This window comes from Rhineura floridana, chromosome 6 (assembly GCF_030035675.1).
Source record: "Rhineura floridana isolate rRhiFlo1 chromosome 6, rRhiFlo1.hap2, whole genome shotgun sequence".
Lineage (NCBI taxonomy): Eukaryota > Metazoa > Chordata > Lepidosauria > Squamata > Rhineuridae > Rhineura > Rhineura floridana.
This window is the reverse complement of record NC_084485.1, coordinates 54,995,275-55,018,770: the sequence shown is the minus strand read 5'-3', so window position 1 is coordinate 55,018,770 and position 23,496 is coordinate 54,995,275. Positions and strand designations below refer to the sequence as shown.

The window sequence follows — 23,496 nt, the reverse complement described above, 5'->3', positions numbered from 1 at the left end:
ACCCTTTGTTTACAACAGGTGTGGGGAACCTTTGGCCTTCCGGATGTTGCTGGACCACAACTCCCATCATCCCAGGCCATTGGCCATGCGTGCTAGGGCTGATGAGAGTTGTAGTTCAGCAACATCTGGAGAACCAAACTATCCCCAGCCCTCATCTACAACCATCTCTGATGTCTCAGGAAGGCAACTTGTTTCTAAGAAGAATGAGCTGAATGTTTCCTAATGCCCAAAGGGAACCTCTAATTGAAAGCACTGTGCTTGAATTTATCTTGATTACTGTAACAAAAGGAATTAGGTTCTTGGCTTCTTTCATATCTCTAGTGATGCAGTTTCACACTTCCCATGACAACAATACTTTAAAAAACTTCCTCTGACCTGCTTCAACTCAAATGGTGAATGACACTATTTTGTGTGTGTGGATGTGAGGAAAATATTTCTGTCACATAGGGGGTTACTTTGAAGAAATGGCATCCATATAACAAAGAAGCGTCTTAACTGATTGTTAAAGCAAGCAACATTGTCAAAGAAGCAAGATCAAAGTAATATAATATACAAATTCCTTGTTCTGAGCAATGAAACACCCACCTGAGTAGCCAGTTATGTCCATTGCTTTGAGATTCCTGCATTTAATGACTGTTAAAGTGAGGCGACCTGCAGTTGGCAGATAACAAAGGGAAAACATGATCTCCCCCAGGTCCACACTTTCCTTTAATAAAAGAGAAAACACGAAGCGTTAGGAATGAGTAAGAAGAGAACTTAGCAGGCTGATATTTCTTTCCTGTGCATTATTTCCATATCTTCTCTAGCTTCTTTCTGTTTCACCTCCTCCAGGGCCAGGCAAGGCAAAAGTGGGCACAGTGCTCACTCATCACTAACACCACTTTGAAAGTAGCAGCAGGCTGAGAAACCAAATTGTGGACCCATAAGCATTTATATCATGCATATAGTGTATATAAGCATCTATATATGAAATGTTGTGTGAATGTCAAGTCATAGTTGGTGGATACATAAAATTTTCACTATATTTGAATCATCTTCTTCCTCCCATTAACTGAGAAGCACTAACTGGGTGTTGGTCTTAGGCCATGGATTATACCAGGATTTAACAGCAGGAGGAAGAGAAAGGAAGCAGGGGTGGCTGCTGTGCCATTGCCTCTGCTGAGAAACCAGCAACTTTTGCTTCTCCTCTCCCTGAACACTCTTTCCATTTCAGCTGGCCTGTATCAAAACGTTGTAACTAAGATCTACTGCCTGAGTGGAGAAACTTTTTGGCCCAGCTGGCCTGATTTTTATTTCCCCCATTCCACAGGCTAACTTTGGCAGGTAGGCAGGACCACCCACCTGTTAATCATCTGACAACATCATGACATCAGATGATTGACAGGTGGGTGGTCCCACCCACCTGACAAAGTTGGCCAGCGAGGATGGAGGGAGGTCATGGCCAAGCAGGACTGAACTCCTGATGCATGAGAGCCAGCTAATCCATTGAAGTTCAATCCTGCTTTCTGTAGGGTTGGAGTGCACCCGCACGTTACCTCCAGGGAACTCGCTTGGGCACCTGAACCAAGCAGGATTGAGCTCCCTGCCCATGAGCTGGTGCATGGGGAATTCAATCCTGCTTTCCAGCTGCAGGATCCAGCCATGTCTCTACCTGTGCCACAACTGACATCACATATGATGTCAGGGGTGGGACAGGTGGGTGTGGTTTGGAAAAAAACAGTCTCGCAGGCCAAATGGGGAAGCCTGGCCAAATTTGGCCTGCGGACCAGAAATTCCCCATCCCTGCTCTAGTGTGTGACCAAGACATATAACACAGAGCTGGTTATATTGATAGGAACAGTCTCAGTCAATATATGGGAGAATCTTTATAGGCTGCTATCTGGCAATTGAGAGAAGCCAAAGCCTTCATACGTGTCAGGACACTAGAGGTGAAGCAGATGCCCAACCATGTCTCAGGGTATGCATTATTATTTCCTTTCACATGGGCTGCCATTCATCCCTGTAGGCAAATGCAGAGCATGGGAATTGGTGACATTTCAATAGGGGCAAACCTGATAATGTCCCATTACTAAGGATTTCTCCAACAGAGATCTCAAGGGTAGTGGTGGTTGTAGTGGTAGGATGGGTTTCTTAGCAAACTGTAGGCCCACCCTTTACCATAATGCCAGATATTTAATTAGTCATATATATGAGAGACAGATCCTGCATTCAGATATTGGCTGTGCTCCATGCATGTCTACACTCAAGAGCAGGCTTCTGTCAGCAGGGCCTGTGATGATGGTCAGGGAAAGGAGGATGTGGGCAGGTGTGCAAATGATATTTTGTTGCTGGAGGTACAGCAGCAAATGGTGCTCCCTCTCTGCCCCAAGTCAGGATATACGTGGCCAGCCAAGTTATTTTGGCATCTGCAATAGAATATCCTAGAAGTATCTCTTCTCCCTCTCTGGCAGTAAAATAATACTAAACAAAATAGCAAACATCTTGCTGCCCTTTCATGACACCCAAAATCTGCTGCCTGAAGTGGCTGCTTCACTTTGCCTAATGGTAGGGTTGGTCCTGCACCTCACAGCATGCCTCCATCAGTTCCACCTCCTTCAGCTGCCCAGATGGACACAGCAAATGTGGAGAAGGAAATCTGAGAACAGAATCATCTCACTCATGGAGCAAAGCAATTCCCTTCCCTATCCATTATCTGGAAACTGATGTTAGGCCCAGATGGGGTTTTAATAGTATAAATAAGTCATTTGGATAGTAGGAAAAAAGGAGGTTGCCTTATATTGAGTCAGACAATTGATCCATTTAGCTTAGTATTGTCTAGACTGCTGTTCTTCAATCTTGGGTCCCCAGATGTTGTTGGACTACAATTCCCATCATCCTTGGTCATTGGCTGGGCTGGCTGGGGTTGATGGGAGTTGTAGTCCGACAACATCTGGGGACCCAAGGTTGAAGAACACTGGTCTACACTGACTAGCAGCTGCTCTCCAGGGTTCCAGGCACAGCCTCTCCCAGCCCTACCTGGAGATGCTGGGGATTGAACTTGGGACCTTCTGTGTGGAAGGCAGATGTGCTGCCACTGAGCTACGGCTCCTGTCTCCTAATGCACATGGGATGTTGGCAATAGTTCCTCCTTCCCCCCCCCGATTTACTTTTTTATGGAAAGGATAAATCCAAATTAAATTGAGGGGGAAATACATAGTGGCATTTTGATGTAGTGTGGATGCTGTGTGGAAAAACTTTCATACATGAGCAACATTGAACTAACAACAAACATCTGTCTGGAAACACCCTAGATCTGATTACCCAAGAGGAAAATAATTCTTCCTGTAATTCTTCCTGGTTTTGCTCATGCACCTATTTAATTGCCTTCATCTTCAGCATTTCAGCTGGAGTTGGAAACCTGGGTGAGGAGAAAATCTGAGACCATCCATAACCCTAGGGATGGGAGAGAGATTTGATTCAGCTTGTATTTAAAGCTATCAAATTTGCATGTTCTGAAACAATATGAGAAACAAAACACAGCTGTCCTTCAGAGTTTACACTAACCTGAATTGTGCAATGTAGTTCTCTGATCAAACAATAGCTACAAAAATGCATACATTAGGGGGAATGTGCATAAAAATGAATATATTAGTGAAAATTGTTGGAAGTGTGGCAAGAGCAACTCCTATATGGTTCTCTACATTCCTAAGGGGAGATAGAAAGAGGGTTCTGTAGCTGGCTAGGCTGCCTATCCTTACCCATGTTCCTCTACCTGCCTTCATTCCATTGTACTTTCAGGGAGCTGGCCTCACTTCCAAACGCTCCTTCCTCCCTTTTCTTGGATCAGCCCCTGAAGCATGAGGCCAATGACCAAGCCTAGTATTGCACCTCCAACTTACTGTAGTTAGTTAACTAGAACTAGAGCCTTTCCTATCAGGTATATGTTTCTTTTAATAAAGAAATCTCAGTGATTCAAAGCAAGATAAAAGCTTGCTTTCTCTCAGGTAAACCACACACACTCACTCTGCAAACAAATGCTGGACAAGCTACACAAAGCTAAACTTTAATTTACCAATACTCTTAACAAAAATAATGTTCCAAAATGCACAATATTAGGAGAGAACTTGCTTGCAAAAAAGTGTACATTAGTCAAAACTGCATACAAATATGTTTTATTGGGAGAAAGTCACACGTAAATGTTAAAAAAAAATTCAAGAGTATTTTTAAAAAAACAAAAACAAATTGTTGCAGAAATGTGGACAACTGAATTTAAGACTGGCAAAATGAAGACTGAGAGAACTGAGATTGACAGATCCTTTCATTCCTATATAGCTGAGAGATACTGAGGGATAAGTATAGGACAATTAGATATTGAGTGATGTACAGTACCTGCATGCCCAGTAGCACAATTCAGTGACTTTTTGACCAGAAGTAAGCCTCACTGTGTTCAGTGGGGTTTCCTCTCTGCCAAGTGTGCACAGGATTGTACCCTTAGGTTGCAGTCATATTCATGTGGAGTAGGTGCTATTGAACTCAATGGGATTTACTTAAAACATTTTTTAAATTAATTTACAAAACATAAGGCAGGGTCAATGATTGTTCCAGATAAACCATTTGCTTTTACGTAATCAACTGGAAGAATTGAACAGACATATAAATGTCTAGCTTGTTCACAATTTCAAATTAAAATTGAATTTAAGTAATAGAAGATTTATGTAACTTTACAGTTGACAATGAGGACATTGAACTTGTCAAGGATTATCAATACCTCGGCACAGTCATTAACCAAAATAGAGACAATAGTCAAGAAATCAGAAGAAGGCTAGGAATGGGGAGGGCAGCTAGGAGAGAACTAGAAAAGGTCCTCAAATGCAATGATGTATCACTGAACACCAAAGTCAGGATCATTGAGACCATGGTATTCCGGATCTCTATGTATGGATGTGAAAGTTGGACAGTGAAAAAGGCAGATAAGAGAAAAATCCACTCATTTGAAATGTGGTGCTGGAGGAGAGCTTTGCGCATACCATGGACTACTAAAAAGACAGATAACTGGGTGTTAGAACAAATTAAATGAGAACTGTCACTAGAAGCTCAAATGATGAAACTGAGGTTATCATACTTTGGACACATCATGAGAAGACATGATTCACTAGAAAAGACAATGATACTGGGAAAAACAGAAGCGAGTAGAAAAAGAGGAAGGCCAAACAAGAGATGGATTGATTCCATAAAGGAAGCCACAGACCTGAACTTACAAGAACTGAACAGGGTGGTTCATGACAGATGCTCTTGGAGGTCACTGATTCATAGAGTCACCATAAGTCATAATCAACTTGAAGGCACATAACAACAAAAACAAACACTCACAGGAGTTGGCTGAATATCAGCTTGTGCTTTAGTTTAAAAATAAAACTGAAACTTGTAGAACTGTCACATGAGAGAACTGGAGGCTGCAAGGAAACAAATGAAGAGTAGATGATGAGGCAGATGATGAGCTAAGGGGAGCCTGCCCTGTATCACACAGTTTATGGTCAGGAGTGGGGAACCCTGAGTGTCAGAGGCACAATGCCACTGAATGCTAGTTGCTGGGAATCACATGTGGGGAGACAGCGCTGTTGTGCTCAGGTCTTGCTTGTAAGCTTCTCATAGGTATCTGGTTGGCCACTGTAAGAACAGGAGGCTCGACTAGATGGGCCTTTGCCCTGCTCCAGTAGAGCTCTTATAATTCTAAGATCAAACAAATTGAACCATCACAGAAAATGCAGACTTGGGCCAACAAATCACCCCATCTTCCCTGCTCAGTTTGCTCCTTCTAGAAGGGGGCACAATGCAATATATGATTAGAGGGTGTACCACAGGTATGTTACTCAGCCAACAATGGACAATTTCTGTTCTAAAATTATCTTCTTTGTCCTCTGCTTGCTCACCTATATATTTAGTTGTCAAACCTCTACCAACTAGGAATGTGCTATAACAATGACCTTTTCAGGTGTTCTGGCCTCCTCAACCCTTCATTGTACCTGGGCATCTTCTCACAATGGAAAACTGCAGAATATCTGCCACATGTGAAATGTGGCTTAAAATAACCAAATTAATTAGAGGTTTTCATTATATCCCCAAGTGTGCCTTCTTTGAAGCAGGCCAACAGTTAACCTTTGCTTTCTGAGGAAAGTTTTGCAGATTACTGTCAAGGTCAGACTTCCAAAGTGCTGCAGTGACTCTCCTGGCTATTCCCCTCTGTCGGAGATCAGGACAGAGTGTGTCATCCACTACCTGAAGTAGCAGGGTTCCCTAAGCTTTGATCAGCAGGTGAAGCTTTGGTGGTGCCACCACTGGGTGGGGATGGAATGATCTGCCATTTCTGCAGGAATTTAAGGTTGTTTTTCTTTTAAAAAACCACAATCATCATCTCCAGCATTTTAGTGCTCTAAATAAACAAATTTTGGAGGCAGTTTCATAGAATCATAGAATAGTAGAGTTGGAAGGGGCCTATAAGGCTATCAAGTCCAACCCCCTGCTCAATGCTTGAAATGTACACTAATGCACACATTTTTGCAAGCAATTTTTCATCGTGTAATCATTTTTGTATGTTATTTTCACTATTATATTTATTTTTATGTACATTTCCCCTTAATATATGCATTTTTGTAAATACCGGTTGGTAAACTGCATTGCAAAATTTGAATAAGTGGGAATTTCGAAGGATGGCTGTGTTTTGGTTCTCATACTTTTGGAAAGTGTGAATTTGATATATTTGGCTTGAAATGTGAACTAAATCACATTTCTGACTTATCCTTAATAATGACCCACCTTAACAAATTCTCCATGAGGTGACAAGCAGGGCATTGAAGCTGTGTTTTGCTGTGACTTCCTGCAAAATTCACCTCTGCTACATATCTATTTTAAAAGAGTTTCATCTGAAAATGGAAACATATGTTTCCACATAACTAGGGCTACATGCACACCATACATTTAAAGCACCTTCCAAGAATCCTGGGAACTGTAGTTTACCCCCTCACAGAGCTACAATTCCCAGCACACTTAACAAACTGCAGTTCCAAGGATTCGGGGTGGGGGGTGGAGATGTGCTTTAGATGTATGGTGTGTACACAGCCAAAGATGTATTACAGGAACAAGAAAAGGACATGGGGTACCATTTTGGAAGACAGAAAAACAGATCTGGACGAGATTAGTTTCTTCAAAGCTCCCTCTATTCCCAACAGAGGAATAGATATCTGAATAGAAATCCAATGTTGTTTTCTTCACCATTGTAATGGGATGAACCATCATGCTCTTACAATAACCTTTTAAGCCAACTATGGCTGTTGTGGAGAACCATGTAGTTAGGTCTTCCACATACCTCTAGGTGGCACCATATCACTTTTGTCAGTGATGCTGTATCTTTCTCCCACAAACAAAAGAGTGAGACTGGAACCCTGTTGATGTCACCTGATGAGACGCTTAGCATCACCTTTGTCACTGTTATGGTTCATAAAGATTACTTTACAAACAAGACTGATCATCTTGTTACAACCACATGCTACTGCTTTTTCACAACACCCTGCTAAACAGACCTTGAAGAAACTAGTCAAGAATAAACAGCAGTTATTCTATAGGTATTTTACTCCTTATTTTGGGCTAAGCATTTGTAGTAACTGTCTAGTTAAAAGGAAACTGATATAGCAGTTAATCTCATTAAATTCACGACTCTAAATGTTTTCACCTGTGACTCAAAATTGCCCTTGGCCTAAACAGGTTTTGTAATGCAAATAGACAACCTACACTGGTTCTAATGTAGATTTTATTTCTCTTCTGTGTGCTGTGTACCCCATTAACCAAATTCACGTGACACACAGAATGCAAGAGACACCCAAAGATATATGTAACTGTCATGTGTGACAACACCTTGAGAACAAGTGACATTCACAGGGCTTGATTGTCAAAATGAGAAGTACTAGATCTCCAGTTTTCCTGACTTGTTGCTCTAACCATGAAATTCATCTCAAGTGGGGGGGGGAATTGTGAATATTCAGGGATAAGAACAGAGCTTGGAAAAGTTGCTTTTTTGAACTACAACTTCCATCAGCCCAATCCAGTGGTCATGCTGGCTGGGGCTGATGGGAGTTGTAGTTCAAAAAAGTAACTTTTCCAAGCTCTGGATAAGAAAATGGTGCTTTGGACACATTCAGTTGCAGTGTCATTGTTATCAGTCTTCTGAACTTCAGTTCTCGTGCTGCAGACAGCTTAGAGTTCTGTGCCCTGGTTAAAACGAAGTCCTCACCATTGGAGAAAAAAACTATAATGGTTGATCTGAAAGTTTTTAACCATAATAATTGTCCCAAGGTCAGTCCCACACAGGAGCCATTGGACTGCATGAGTTCTAATTTATAAGAACTGCTTCAGTTATCCAGCATTTCTGGTATGTGAGGGTACAGGAATGTATGTACATACAAACTCCAAACAACATTTACTTGCATTCTGACCATGTTCAGAATCAGACCACAGTCGGACTACACTATGTAAATAAGATAAGAGGCAGTGTTTCTCCCAAGTAGTTGAAAATGCATTGAAGTGTACATAGAAAACAGGCTAGAATGACGCAATCCACTGACTTGAACCCTGATATCTCAGTATTCAGAACTAAGTATTCCTGATGACACCATAGAGCAATCCTTAAAAAAATGTAAATGTGCTGCCTTCAAGTTGATTCCGACTTATGGCGACCCTACAAATAGGGTTTTCATAGTAAGTGGTATTCAGAGGTGGTTTACCATTGCCTTCCTCTGAGGCCGAGAGGCAGTGACTGGCCCAAGGTCACCCAGTGAGCTTCATGGCTGTGTGGGGATCCAAACCCTGGTCTCCCAGGTCGTAGTCCAACACCTTAACCACTACACCAGACTGGCTCTCTTAAGGGAATCCTTAATCCCCCTCAAAAATGGATCCCAAAATATTGTGGTATCTATTTATCACCATCACTGCAAGCATGGAAGACAGTCAGAAGTGTGCACCAACTGCAGACCATTTTGGCTTTGGGAAAGGGCAGAGGGAAGCAAAAGGGGGTGTGGCAGAGCTGCCTGAGCTCCTGCACGTACCATTTGGAAAGACCACAGAGGCTATTTAGGGGGAAGCTGCAGTGGCACCAGGTGGTGAGGTGCCAGGGACCCCATAGTCTGCCTGGTAGGTGGCTTGGGTGATTCAGAGACTATTGAGTATTTTCACACGTGAAGCTGACATTATAGCTCTTGCTTCAGTCAGGTTGTAATGCTAATCTAAAGCCTACATTACCTAGAATGCTCTTTTACCTTACAAATGCTTCTTTCCCTGTCTATGATCAAATATTTAGATATATAGCTCAAAGATGAGATTATCAAAGGTGATTTAAGTCACACATGAAAATACACAAACTTCATCTATAAAAATACTCTAGCTCATAAATACATTTCTGTACACAGAAGATGTGGACTGCTTCAACACCGGGCTTTCACTGTGGAAAGCCAACACTTTGGCCCCTAATTTTTATGGGGCATTTGCACAACATCATGTTCAAAACATCCACCTCTCATGACTTCCTTGTTCAGCTTCCATTTTTTCCCTAAGAACTCAGAAAATCCAACTTTTGTCTGTCTGTGTGTGTGTCTAATGGCATACGCTGTAGGGGTACCCCTAGGGAAGTAACCTGCAAAGTTTAAGAAGAATTGGTGCAGAAGCCAGGGGATGTGTGTGGGGGGGGGGGAACAGTTTCAAGCTTGTGTTCTGCTCAAATAGCACCCAGATCACAGAAACTTAAGCACAAAACTGGTTTGACAGGAGTGGATGTGAGGTCATGCAGCATAGAGGTGGAACTTGAATGTCCAATATTTTCCAAGCAACCGCAGTTAGCAGAACTAGCAAGGAACCCAGAACACACAAGAACAAAGTGATACATAACTTCAGCATTCCTTCTCCAAAACACTGTGATTGGATAGCCATGAAAAAACCATTTTTCCTTATTAGAAGCTAGACCTGCTAGTCACAAAAGAGCACTCTCTCCCCCACCCGTTTCCACCTGTTTTTCCTCCCATATAGCAAACTTGGGGAGAAATGTTTTAGCAAACACACTGTCTATGCAGTTTTTTAAAACGTCTGCACTGCCCCACTGCTTTGGTGTGGGGTGCTTAAGAGAGATCCCACGTTGGCTTGCATAAGCCCTAAATATGTACAAAGTGGTCCACTTTGGTTCTTTAGTTGTGATACATCCAAATCTGATGCACACCCCTCATATTGGAGGCAGAAAATTCTGCCTCCCCAGATGGCGGACGCTTTACAGAATAACTAGATTGCTCCGGTATACTGTACTTGTTAGTGCATACCCAGATGGCTCTAATTTAGGAGAGTGAATGTAATAGCCAGTTACATTCTCAGAGTGTGCTGCTGGGCAGAGCCATCCACTACAGAATTCCATCAAATCCTGATGAGAAATACTTGAGCTTAATTGGGCTAAGCATGTTAGAGGTTCTGTCTAAGAGATAGCATTCCTGAAATGCATCCCATAGCCCAGTGGTGATAGCTGCCAGAACAGTTCATTCTAATCAGTGCTGCAATCAGACTGCATTAATAATGCCTGGCCATTTCCAGATAACATTTTGGAAGCTCTGCCAACATGGCATAAGCATAATTTGACCTGCGTTCGTCCCTGCCTTCTTTTGTTGTATGTGTTTCTTTCCCCAGAACTAAGGCCAGAAGGGACTCGACTAATTTAACTATACACTTAGTGTATGTTTTTCCTAAGCAGAGTTACAATTACATCTGAGCCCTAATTTTAAACATGGTTTAGGGAAACAAGCCAACTTCATAAACCACATTTTGAAGTTGGCTTGGCTCCCTAAACCATGCTTAAGAGTAACCACAGTTTTCCTGGGATTTGACATATTGATAAACTGTGGTTAGTTAAAATAGAAGTGAAAGCTTCTAGTTTCCTCCTTGTGGCTATGCCAGAGGAAGAGAAGATAGGGCAGAGCTGATGAACTCAAAGCTCAGCAGCTCAGTGTTTTTGACTACACTTCTGAAGAACTGCCTGTTTGGAGCTTCCAGAAGATAATTCCCCTTTAAAAGATTGTTGCTCCCTTCTAATGGTGAGAGGAGAAACTGGCTCCAGGACAGTGTCAGAAAGCAGCTTGCTTATTTGGTGCCAGCGTTTAATTTCTAAGATGAGAGAATTCAGGAATCCAAGAATTCAGTCTGCCTGGCAGCCACATCATCTGTCTCTGGAAGACCTTTTCCTTAATCCTGAGTTTGCAGGGACAGGCTGTGGTTATCCTGTGACGGAGAAAACTATTTCTGGACATGACCAAGAAGTGCTTATTGTTATGATTTCTCCATATAGCTTGGGATTCAGCACCAATTCTGAAAAGAGATCCTGGTGCTGAGCCCTGGCACAACAGTTCTTGACAGCATTTAGACAAAGTATTAATTTGGCATTATAGGTACAAAGAATAACACTGCAAAAACATGCAGTTATGTTTGGGTCTGTACAATGTCCTACCAGTGAGTCTGTATGGGAAAAAAATGGCTGAGCACATGGGCCCATGGAGGCAGCCATGTTCTCACCCCATAAGTCATTCACTACATATGAGGAGAGGTGCTGCCTCTGCACCACCCTCCTGGCTTCAGTGCCACTGCCTCTTGACAAGACTGTTGTGACAGCCCTCTTCCAAGCCCCAAATCAGTACAACCAGGTCTACTCCGCTAGTTCAAGTCTCCCCTCACTGGAACTGGCTGTCCCATCTCACCTGCCTTTTGTGACACTTTTTAAAGTTACTGACAGCCCATGAGATGACTGCCGTAAAATAGGAACTGTAAAATAAATGTGCAGAGTGTGTGTCCCAATATATCCTGATGTGCATGACCAGTTCTATATGGGTTCCAGTATTATCTGTAACTCATCATTCCTCCCACATTCAAGTGATCCAGGAAGTAATGTAAAGAAAAAGATATGCTTTCTTTGTAAACTAGAACTTCTTTGAGACAAGGATGTGAAGCTGGCATATAAGCATGATGGTTACAACATTACAAATCTTCACCTGAACTCTGTTACTCAATGTTTCTATATTAACTTACTCTCACCCAGTACCCAACTGTCTCTCGCTGCTCAAAACCCCAACTCAACTTTCCCAGCATCCCTCACAAAACCCATTCAAACTCCCAACTCAACTCTTAACGGACTAAACAGTTCTTTTAACACCCCCTCCTTTTCAATATTCCAATTACAGGATTGGCTAATGATGGGAAAGGGCAGAGCCTAGCCCTGTCTATCACAACTGTGATAAGAGTGGGGCAGTGTGGAAGCAAAGGTAGAGGAAGCACCGAGTTGGTGGCAGTGGGCACAAGTATCTGCATCTGTTACTGCCACCAACTTGTTGCTCTCTCACCACTGTCCCATCCCGGCCCTGGTGAGCAGCAGTGCTGCTGCAGCAGGGAAAGCAACACAATGGCACCTCCCCACCTCACATGCCACAACAGGAAAAAGTGATGACATGCCATCATGTCTTGTCATTCCCAGGGAGATTTTCACAGCTCCCTGTTCATTGAACACAGCAGGCAGGGATGGCCCTACCATTACGCAGAGAGAGGCAATCACCTTAGGTGGCAGATGCTGGCAAGGGGGGGAGCAGGAGCTCCCCAGCCATTCCTCTAGTCTCTCATGGCTATTCTGCTCTGTTGGAGATCAGGGCTGAGTGTGTCATACAGCCTGTCATCCACTCCCCAAAGTAGCGGGATTCCCTAAGCTACTATTGGCCTTGGTGAGGCCTTGGTGGTGCTCCCACTGGGCAGGGATGGAATGATCTGTCAATTTTGGTTCTCTCAGTTTCTCGTTTTTCTAATCTTAAATTTGATTCTCTATATTTTTGCAGCAATTTACAATTTTTTTTAAAAAAATCCTCATGAAAATTCTTCAGCATTTTAGTGTGAATTTCTCCTTACATTTTTGCATGCAGTTTTGACTAATGTACACATTTTCGCAAGCAACTTATCCTAATATAATGCATTTGTAATGAGAAATAAAATGTTGGGGATTTTTAATCTTTGATTCACCTCAGTGAACCAGTTTGGAAAGCCTGCAATTGCAAAGAATTCTAGGAAACGGCCTCTCTGTGAACTCTGAGTAGCTGCATATCTTGAAAAACTGAGGGTTCAGACTTCCTGACTCATGAAAATTTGGGGAATGTCGCCCATTAAGAAGCAGGCACTCCTTTCAAACAAAGAAATAGTCTGCATAGTGTTTATGATAATCTTAACCTTTAGGAGGAGACAGGCTAATGATTATCTGAAACATCAGGAATTTACAGTGGGAAGATTGCAGCTATTATCTGGGAATTCATCTGGGAATGGTTTCTGGGGAAAAACAGATTCCTTGACCGGCAACCATAAATGCTTTAATTGTTCTTATCTGTCACATCCACATCTTCCTGGTCATGATTACATTGGGGTCAGTTCAGTTAGAAAAGTTATAAAACATGAGGGGTTTGAAGGGGTTGGCAGTTCCTCTTTCTGCAGGGCTCTAATGGCTACCTTACTTACCAACAAGCCCCAGCATCATCAGGACAAATGCAGAGCTTCAGAGCTAAGGATTTGGGTGAGATCTTTCAAATCTAGCGCTAGTTACACAAGGATGGAGCTTTGGCTCATTGGGCTAGATACAAAAGTCTCTCTCTCAGCCTTATACTCTCAACAACTCTCCAGGAAAGGTATACACAACTTCTGGGTTCTTTTCTTTCCTTTCCTCTTTGTGTGGGTGAACTGGACTTGAAAGTGTGCATAGGGGTTAGTCTCTTTGCTTTAGTCTATCTAGCGCTATAAAATGAATGAATGAGTAATAGAATGCTGTTCAAATATTAACTGTAATTGTAAATTGCAATGTTTTTCCTTGTTTCTTCTCTTAATAAAACCACTCTTTATATTTTATTTTCTGTGTGTGTCATTGGGTTAAGGGTAGAACTATACATGCATTAGGGAGTGATGTGTGGATTAACTCCAGCAAAAGGTCTTGCTGCCCTGGCAATAGGAGAACTTGCATTTCTAGTGAGCTATGCTCATGAGGAAGGTCAAGGTCCATTCATAACACATTTTTGTATGTTATTTTCACCAATATATTCATTCTGTGCACACTTTCCCCTAATATATTATTTTTTGTAAACATTGGTTAAAGAATGCCATAGTAAAAATTCAGATAAGTGCAAATTTTGAAGGATGGCTATGTTTCAGTTCTCATATTGTTTTGGAAAGCACATATTTGATAAATTTGGCTTTTAATGTGAACTGAATCAAATTTGTCTCCCTTCCCTACCGCTGGGGACATTGACCCATGACATGGCCTTTTCAGTGGCAGTTCCCCATTTGTGGAATGCCCTCCTTGGTGAGGAGCATCTTCTCCCCTCATTATTAATTTTTAGGATAAATGTTAAAACATTCCTGTTTACCGCAATATTTGATGGCTGAAAAAAGATACTGTTCCTAGAACCCTGAAATCACTGGTGGAGAATACGTTTTAAACTGTTTTTAGAATGTTTTTAACTGTTCTCAGGAAGATTTTAAAAACTTTTTTTTTTGTTACTATTGATGTGTTTGCCGCCCTGGACCTCTTTGGCCAGAAGGGTGGGATATAAATTAAATAATAAATAAATTAAATAAATAAATAAGCAAGCATTCTGATGCAGTAGAGGATGCTAACTCTTTGCCAGTGTGGAAGTAAGATCCATGTACAGTCCAGCTGTGTATATGGAGTCAGGACTGGAGGTGTGTGACACCACCTTGTGCTTTTCCTCAGACAGCAAAATAACATGCTGTGCTTTCCAGCTGCTAGTAGTTTCTGGGGAGGAAAAGAAAGAAAAGAAAACCAGGTCTTGGAACTCTGGAACTTGTAGGAATGTACATTCTGAAGAGGGCCCATGTCTGATCCACACATTAGTCTGTGGATGCCACTTAGATGAGTCTGCTTTGTAATTCAGACTCTTTAAATTCCTAGGCTGGATACTTTCCTTCATAAGTCTATCCCTCCTCCAGTCTCGCTCTTGCCACTTGACCTTTGCATCTTGCACGCTTGCAAATAGAACTCCCTCCCTGTCTCCTCCTCCTTTTCCTAACGTCAAGTCACTTAGCCAACCAGTCCCATGACATTATGGATATCTGGCCAACTTGCTTTCTCTCCCCAACTCAGTCCCACATAAATGGAGGGGGGAGGAATCAAACTCTGCCCCCACTAGAAAGAGAGGGTAAATCCCATACTCCCCTCCTACCTCTTCCACATTCAGTCATCCCTCCAATAAGGAAAAGCAGTCTGTGTGTGTGTGTGTGTGTGTGTGTGTGTGTGTGTGTGTGTGTGTGTGTGTGTGTGTATGATGGAGTGGCTGCAATACTGAACAGAAGTGCTCCAAATGCAACATTTTGTTTGTAGGGCCCCACTTGTTTATTACTGTATTTTTACTTCCAGGGAGAGCAGCTAATGAGATTTCTGCTGCAGGTGTCAGAATAATGTGGTCAGCCTTAGACACTCTGAAGCTGACTTGGGGGCAGGGAAGACATCATTAGCTGTTCCACCACAGGCAGCAGAATGTCCTGGGCCAGCCTTGCAAACAAGGGTGCCTGTGCCTCTATGGCCAGGACAGTGCTGGAGGTATTTACGTAGGTATGCAGACTCAGCTACTATAATGGAGATGCTTCTACTGCTCAAGAAAAATGTGTTGAGGACCCTGTGCTCTCAAATCACACTTACAACACATAATGAGGAGCAGGGTATTATCAGATCAGAAGCTAAAATAGAATATGAATTGTGGCAGATACGAGTATGATCTAGGTAAGGCTCTTTGATTTGAAGTCATCCTGATTCAAATGGGCAAGAGAGAGAAAGAGCTAAGCGTGTGCTTAACTCTCCCAGGGAAATCAATGGCATTTTACAACTGATCCTGAACAATCAGAAGTCTAACCATGCCCAATGGGAGTGCCTTTCTATTTTAAGACTGTAGCCTTAGAAATTATTAACTCTGGCTAGATCCTGCCATTTATTAGCTTTACCATGAAAAAGAATTGGAAACGCTGCTGAACCAAGTTCAGAGTGGTTCATTTCAGAACAATTCCCAGAGCTATAAGGCATCAAAAATATATATCCTCAATATCTCCTGCATGGATTTCTCTGTATGTGGGTTGCCACTTGGTCTCTTCTATTATTTAGACCAATTATTTTCAATATTCCTACCTTCAGGGAACCATTTCCACATTGTTTACCTTTATACTATGCCTCTGGAACCATATGGTAGTGGGGAAGCAGTTTTGAACAAACTGGGAAGTTGGGAAAGGGCTAAGTACTCTCTTCCCCATTGCTTCTCCTCTAAAAATCTACCCCATTCTGGTTCTGCTTTTCAATAAAAGAATGGGCCATCAGGACTGTAGTTTTTATTTTTTTACACAAAATTCCATGTAATATGTCATTTAGCCATGAAGAACTCCTATGAAGCAGAAAATTGGGTGTGTGCGTGTGTTCTAGGGTGCACTATGCAGTTCTCCCATATGAACTGAGATTGCACACTAGCATACAGCCAACACTTTCCTGCAACTGCACATTGAAGGAGAACCCCAGTAATGGTGGGCATTGATCTAGCTTTCATTATTGATCTTGTCCTTGAGGAACCCCTGAAAAGCATTCAAGGAACCCCAGAACACAGTGTGAAAGCCAGTGATTCAAAGAATTGCCTCTGAGTAGGTTTTTGGGTTTGTTTGTTCGTTTAGAACATAAGAACAGCCCTGCTGGATCAGACCAATGGCTGCTTCAGGATTCTGTTCTCACAGTGCCATTCAGATGCCTACAAGCAGGACATGAATGAAATAACACTCTTTTTAAAACTCAGACTAAGTGATTATTTTAAATATGGCCACACTGAAATAAATGAAGGTATAGAAACAGGATACATCACAGTGGTTTCCTCCTCTCAATGTACATTCCTTGGAGGAGAGTGGCCACCCAGGATTCTGCATGTGGACAGAGAAAGGGGAAATTACATATCTCTAACATTTATTTCTTAACTAAGGTATTCCAAGAGCATGATTGTGTGTCTTTGTTGGTTGAAAACCTATGGTTGCTTTAACAAGGCTGATTGCTGCTCCTTCAAGGTAGCTACCAATGTTTTTAAACTTTTCTGTATGAGTTACCAAAACATCCATTGGCTTCCAGAGTAGACAAGAATCTTCAAGATTGAAATCCTATACAGATTTTTTTCAGTCAGTGGGTCTTACTTGTGAGTATGGTTGGGGGGAAGAATCTGCAGAACTCAGATTCAAAAGGAGGCTCACCTGATTTGATGCAGGCAGATTATGACCCAGATCGGAACATGAGTCCACTTTAGAGTCCCCTATGTAACACTGGGGGCACTCATGTCTGGGCCATACAATTTCCACTGAGAGCAATGGTGTTAGCAGAGTTAGTTTAACCAGTGAAGTTAGCTTGCCCTCTGTGTGTGTGGGTTAGGGATGAGTGAGAAATGTGATTCAATTTACATTTCAAGCCAACTCTATCAAATTTGTACTTTCCGAAACAATATGAGAACTGAAATACAGCCATCCTTCCAAATTCACATTTATTCAAATTTTGCAATGCAGTTCACCAACCAACCAATGTTTTATAAAAATGCATATGCTATGGAAAACCCTGCATAGAAATGAATATAAGAGTGAAATAACATGCAAAAATGCATTATATTAGGAGAAATGTCTTGAAAAAATGTGTACATTAGTCAAAACTGCCTACAAAAATGTGTTTAAATTCACAGTAAAATGCTGGAGAATTTTCATGAGCATTTTTTTAAAAAAAAAAACACCCTCAAACTGATAAAGAACTGGATTTAAGATTGGAAAAATGAGAAACTGAGAGAAACAAAACTGACAGATCATTCCATCCCTACTGTGGGCAGAACTTTACCTGTAGCAGCAGACCTTGATATAATCACACTGAGGCTCCACACTTAGTAAAAATAAGAAAAGCTTGTTTATGAAGGAAATACATCTTTGATAGTAAAGAGTTCTAACCCTAACTAGCTAGCTAGGTTGGAGGTGCAATTATCAAGCCTGGTCTTGGATCTCATGCTGTGGGGAGGGAGAGAGAGAGAGAAGATGCCATCTTTCTCCAAGGGCTCAGCCAAATGGAGTGGGATAATCCACGTTTTCCATATCCGGTTCGTCATCTCACAGTCCTCACTTTGCCTGTTTGTTCGCTCTTTCCCAATAAAAGCCCCCGCTTTTTTTGCATCCACACATGCAGCGAGAGGACCTGCACTTCTTGCTTTTTCCCAGCTCCGCCCATAACACTCCCCCCTATCAGCCAATTGGTCTGGAAAAATATGACATATGCTCCTCTCCCCCTTTGCAACAAAGCACAACAAAGCACATGCGCTTGAACGTACAAGCACGAAAGTTTGAATTTCCTGATGGTTTGGTAGTAGTGGCTGTAATGGAGTTCCTTGTCGCTCACCACTCTGGAGCAGCGCTGGCTGGGGGTATGTCTCCAGGTGCCCCTGACCATCCAGGAGGATTGTGGGCAGTCCAAGGGATCAGCTCTTGTAATCGCCGGGCGAATCCCCCTGTAATCCTTGGGCTCATTCACTGCAGAGTTCAGCCCCGGACCGTTATGTGGCTCGGTGGCAGGAATGCTGCCCCTGAGGGAAGCAAACAGCCCCCCCCCACGGGTGGCTGCTCTTGGCTCGGGCAGGGAATGTGGGCAAACAGCCTCGCGTGCTGCTGTGTCAATCTGCGCTGAAGCGACCAGCACAGGCTTTGCGGTGTTCCCTCTGATAAAAGAAACATGCAAACCACTTATATGCCTATAATTCCTGTATTTTTGTTTGTTTGTATTTGCGATATTTCGCAAAACCAACTGTATGCTTTTCTACCTTTACGCATATTAACATTTCTGGAGATACACATGATTGCAATTCCACTTATTTCTCCAGAACACCAAGTAACGATGTGTCATGTCTAGGAAGGTAGACCACCAGTCTCTATGGTTGCGGGTGGCTGAGACGCTCTAGCAAACCACTTATATGCCAATAATTCCTGTGGGTTTTTTGCTTATATTTGCGATATTTCGCAAAAGCGACTGTATGCTTTTCAGCTCAGCTGGGCTGCAGAGAACCTGCAGGCTGTGGCTGAAATTGACAAGACTCGAAGAGAGTAGCCTTACAGGCAGAAAAGCAAAATTGACTAAGGGTGCCTGAGTGTCTGTAATCCAAGAGGAAAGCCTCTATTTCTCTTCTCCCCCCCCTTGACTCTGGATGCCTGGAAGCAAAGACCAATACATTCAAGAAGGGCATTTGATGCAGGGGGGGGTGAGGGGTGGGAGGTGGAGGTTAGGCAAAGATAAATATTTTCTCCCTTGAAAAAGTTTATAAACAACCACAATTGCAGATCTCACCCTGAGCGGCTGCCCAGTTTGCAGGCTGGCTAAAAATTAACCGCTGTTGCTGCTTCTGCGCAAATGTGCTTTTTTGCATATGTGCAGTAGAAGTTGCGGGGGGGGGCAACACCACACCATTGCTCTGATAGGTTCCTTTTTCCCAGGCTTTCCCCGGACATTTGCGCACATGTGCAAAAGTGGAAATACGTGATTGGCTGAGAATGAGGGAAGGGATATGGGGAACTGCCCAAGAACTGCCCATCAAACGCTCACAGCTGTAAAGTCCACAGTATTACATCTGAGCGCCTGAAGGTACAGCGGATGATTCCCGGTTTAAAAAAGCAAATCGCATGATTTGCGGTATTGCAGGAGTGGATTTACCTGCGTGAAAATGCGCAAAAGTGCACACCGTCATATGGATGACTGAAAAATAATGAAAACACAAAGCGATCATGTCACACATTTTACAGTCATCTGGATGAGCCCCAAGAGACAGGCAAGAAGGAGGAGGAAATGGAATGAAGTCAGCAACCCTGAGGGCATCAGTCTAATCACAGTGAAGGAAGGTCAGCACAGAGATCAAAGGACACTGAGACAGCCTAGGAATCTTGGAGTTCCCTTCTCCATCTGGTTTTAACACCATGCAAACCTACCAAAAGTCTGATTTGCATTCTAGACTTTCAACAGATGGAAAGTGATCTAGTCCCATTGCTTCCAGGGGAACTGCCTCCTCTGTCTATGAAAAGTATGTGGCAGCAAGAAGCCCCTGTATGCTAGGTGCTAAAGGCTGCGGATGGCTGGAAGACATCTGGAATCTGGAGCTTTTTAAAAGGAACCCCCTTAAAAAAACCACCACCACCTGGGGACAGAGGCAGCACTGAAGCCCCACACCATCTCATAAGGGTTTTATTTTTCACATTTCCCCTCTAAAATCTGCACTGAAACAGGATGGGGCAGACAAGCTGTGGCCACACTAGTCGCTTCAATGGCTTTTCTGGCCGTGTTTTGAAGCAAATCTGTTCCTGCTGGCCACACCTCTCTTCCCCGCTGCTGACTCCAGACTTTTCAGGACTGCCCACAGCAAAGTGTTGGACCAATCACTGTCTCTGCCTGAGCCTGCAGCAAAGTGTTTCCACTGGCCACACCTGGAAGGCAAATGGGGTGATCTATCAATCAGGTGGGAAATCTGCCTGGAGCTGATTTTTTTTTTTTTTTAAAAACGCACTCAAGCTGATCCAACCAGGATTCAGAGTAAAAAGGGGTGGAGTTTGACTAGTGTTGTGTGCCCCGGTTCTTAGGAAAGAGAGGTGGAGACGCACTGGAACCAGCACAACGGTAGGTATATCTCTACCCTTACTCCCATCCCCCTGTAGAACTGGGATGGTCCAGACTTTCACAGCTCTGCACTGCTGCTTTATTTAAACCAGAGAATTACTTCATATGCTGCAAGTGCAATCCCAGCCAAAATCAACAGGATGAATACATGCAGCAATAGCCTTGTTTTGCTTCCAATAAAACTCTTCTGTATAGAAAAAGAACCTATGTTTATAAGGCAGCTGGCTACAAATCAAGCTGCTGGGAGCAGTTGCCAAACCTGTGTTATTTGCAGCTCCACCAAATAAATATCTTTGCCTTTCCCCCTAAGAATAAAAATGGAGCCAACAGGCTAGGAAGAGGACTGCTGTGAGTAATATTCCTCCTCAGTGACCATCTGGCTCCCAAGGGCTTTTAAATTTGTATTAAGAAGAAGCAGAACCCGGGGCAAGATTTATATACAAGCCATCAAAGAAATGCAGTCACTGCATCTCAGAATTCTCAGAATCCCTGTTAAAGGCCCATGGGAGTAAACTAAACCCCATAGTCGCCCAAACATAATGTTAATTCGCAAGTGAGTAAGTGTCATCCATTTTCTCCCCTACAAAACAAGTAAGACCTGGAAGTTCATGATTTTGGATTCTATTCCTTAACTTTATCACTTTCTCTTTTCAGGCCATTTGCTTGTCTCCAGTTTTCAGAAATGAATACTTCCCACCTCAAAAGATTGCTGAGTATGATTGGTTATTGTCTGCGAAATGCTTTCAAACTCTGAAAAGTATTGTGACATTGTGCGGTATTTAGGAATCCCTGACAGAAAGTTATTAACTGTTTTGTTGTGTTGGATTCTATTCAGGTTTCCAGAAATGGGTCTGCAAAATTGTCTCTTAAATGGATATTCCTTAGAGCAGGGATGGGAAAACTTTTTCAGACTTAGGGCTGGGGGCCAAATGTCACTGATGGGCAAGGCCAGAGGCAAAGCAATGAATGTCAGTGGGACCTTTGTACAGTATGCTATTTCTACCCACGCTCACACACCCCTCTCTATCCTTCATCCAGGTAAGTAAGAAACATTATCAGAGTTCAATGACACATTCCAGCCAGACAAAACCACTTGCAAAGCAGGACTGGTGAAGGGTGTGACCTCAGGAGAGAGAATGTGATCTAGGAAGTGACCTGAGGGCCATATAGAGAGGCCCCTGTGGCCTGAGGTTCCCCATCCCAGCCTTAAAACGCCCACTGTCCTGCTTGACAGCTGTCCTCTAGACTGGTTGGTATGAGATCTCTCTAGGAAAGGAATACCCGGGGCACCAGTGGAGAGCCACTGCAGCCCAGTAATTAGAGAATTGGGCTTATTTCTGTGTCACGGTCCTCCACTCCTCAGAGACAGAGTGTGCTCTGAACCTGATGAGGTTTGAACATCCCAACCCCACTCAAAACAGGTAGAACATCATATATCCCACAGTATTCCATAACGTCTGAAAAATGCTTGACTCCATTCATAGGCAAGCATAAAGAACACACTCAGGATGCTGTCCCCCACCCTTGCAATTTGTACACTGCCTTGCAGAGGGCGATTATGCCCTGAAAGGCAGTCTAGAATTCTTTCACTAAATAAATCAAAATAGCATGGCCCAGGTTGGGATCATTTTACTCTTTTGTTGACCACCCCAGCAGACAAATGCTTGTTCATATAACTGGGCAGATGTAGAGCCAACAAGATGTTACATGCTGCTTCTCCAGTCCAAATTGCCGTAAACCTTTCTTAAAGAGAACTGTCATAGGTAATGTTACCTGCATCTTTGTAGAATACATACCCTTTCCCACAGTGGTGCCATTTTCAGCCTAGCTAGGGGGTGCCCTACCTGTTCCACAAAGCAAAACTGTCTCTGTAGACAGAGTTTTCACTGGTAGTGCTCAGGCACATTTCTTTGGAAATTACAATACTTTTCAGAGATACAGATTAGCTTTATTTATTCCAAAAGTGCATACCAGCAATATTAGTTAGAAAGGAAAAAGAATAGAAAAGGGGATGAAAAAGATGAATTGAGTCAAATGCATTTCAAAAAGTGTAATTAATAATACCTAGATAAATTCAGTGATCTGGGCTATAACGGATAGGGCAGAATACATTTTTTCAGAAGACCTCTTTCTGACCTTCTGGTTTGTGAATATATGAATCTTCAAGAAACCTAATCTCTTGGTCACAACCAGAAGACTTTGGATAGGAGGAGGAGCAAAACCTGCTAGCCACACCACACACTTATAGTTTGATCACATAGTTCTTCCAATGAGGTGCACCCTGCTATCCTTTAGGTGGCATATGGACACTAATGTGTTTCTCCGTGTACATGAATGGCAGGTGTGTAAGGAGACTCTTACTGCTTCAGAGGAGACTCTTATTGCTTCTAAGATAAAGTTCTGAATTCAGTGACACTACTGGACTGGGAAGAAGATCTGCCCACTACCAGTGTCAACGTTGCGGGTTAGGTCTCCCCTGATCACAATAGCATCACCAAGAGTACTGCTTGAACTTCCCCTGTAAAAGCCAGTGGCTGCCATTCTCAGTACAACAATTATGTAAATCCTGCAATCTTGACTATTTAGTAGCCAAAGCTGGTTCATGAGATGATCCAATGTACTTAGCCTTTACAATGTATGCTGATGTCAACTCCTTTTGTCTATGTAGGCACTAAGTGAGGTTAATTTTTACCTATCACAAATAAGCACCAGTTTGTGTGGAACACATCATGTCATGTTATCATGCTGCCACATTCGTTTCATTT

The 23,496-nt window shown here is 42.7% G+C and overlaps 1 protein-coding gene across 2 annotated transcripts in view; it reads right to left on the bottom strand.

The window, feature by feature from the left end:
- Positions 1-23,496, bottom strand: part of SYT6 (synaptotagmin 6) — a 110,930-nt gene that overhangs the window by 24,512 nt on the left and 62,922 nt on the right. For both annotated transcript variants that reach the window (XM_061630344.1, XM_061630343.1), the window contains exon 3: positions 586-706. In XM_061630344.1, coding sequence (XP_061486328.1) covers positions 586-706 — 121 coding nt within the window. The remainder of the gene's footprint in view (positions 1-585; positions 707-23,496) is intronic.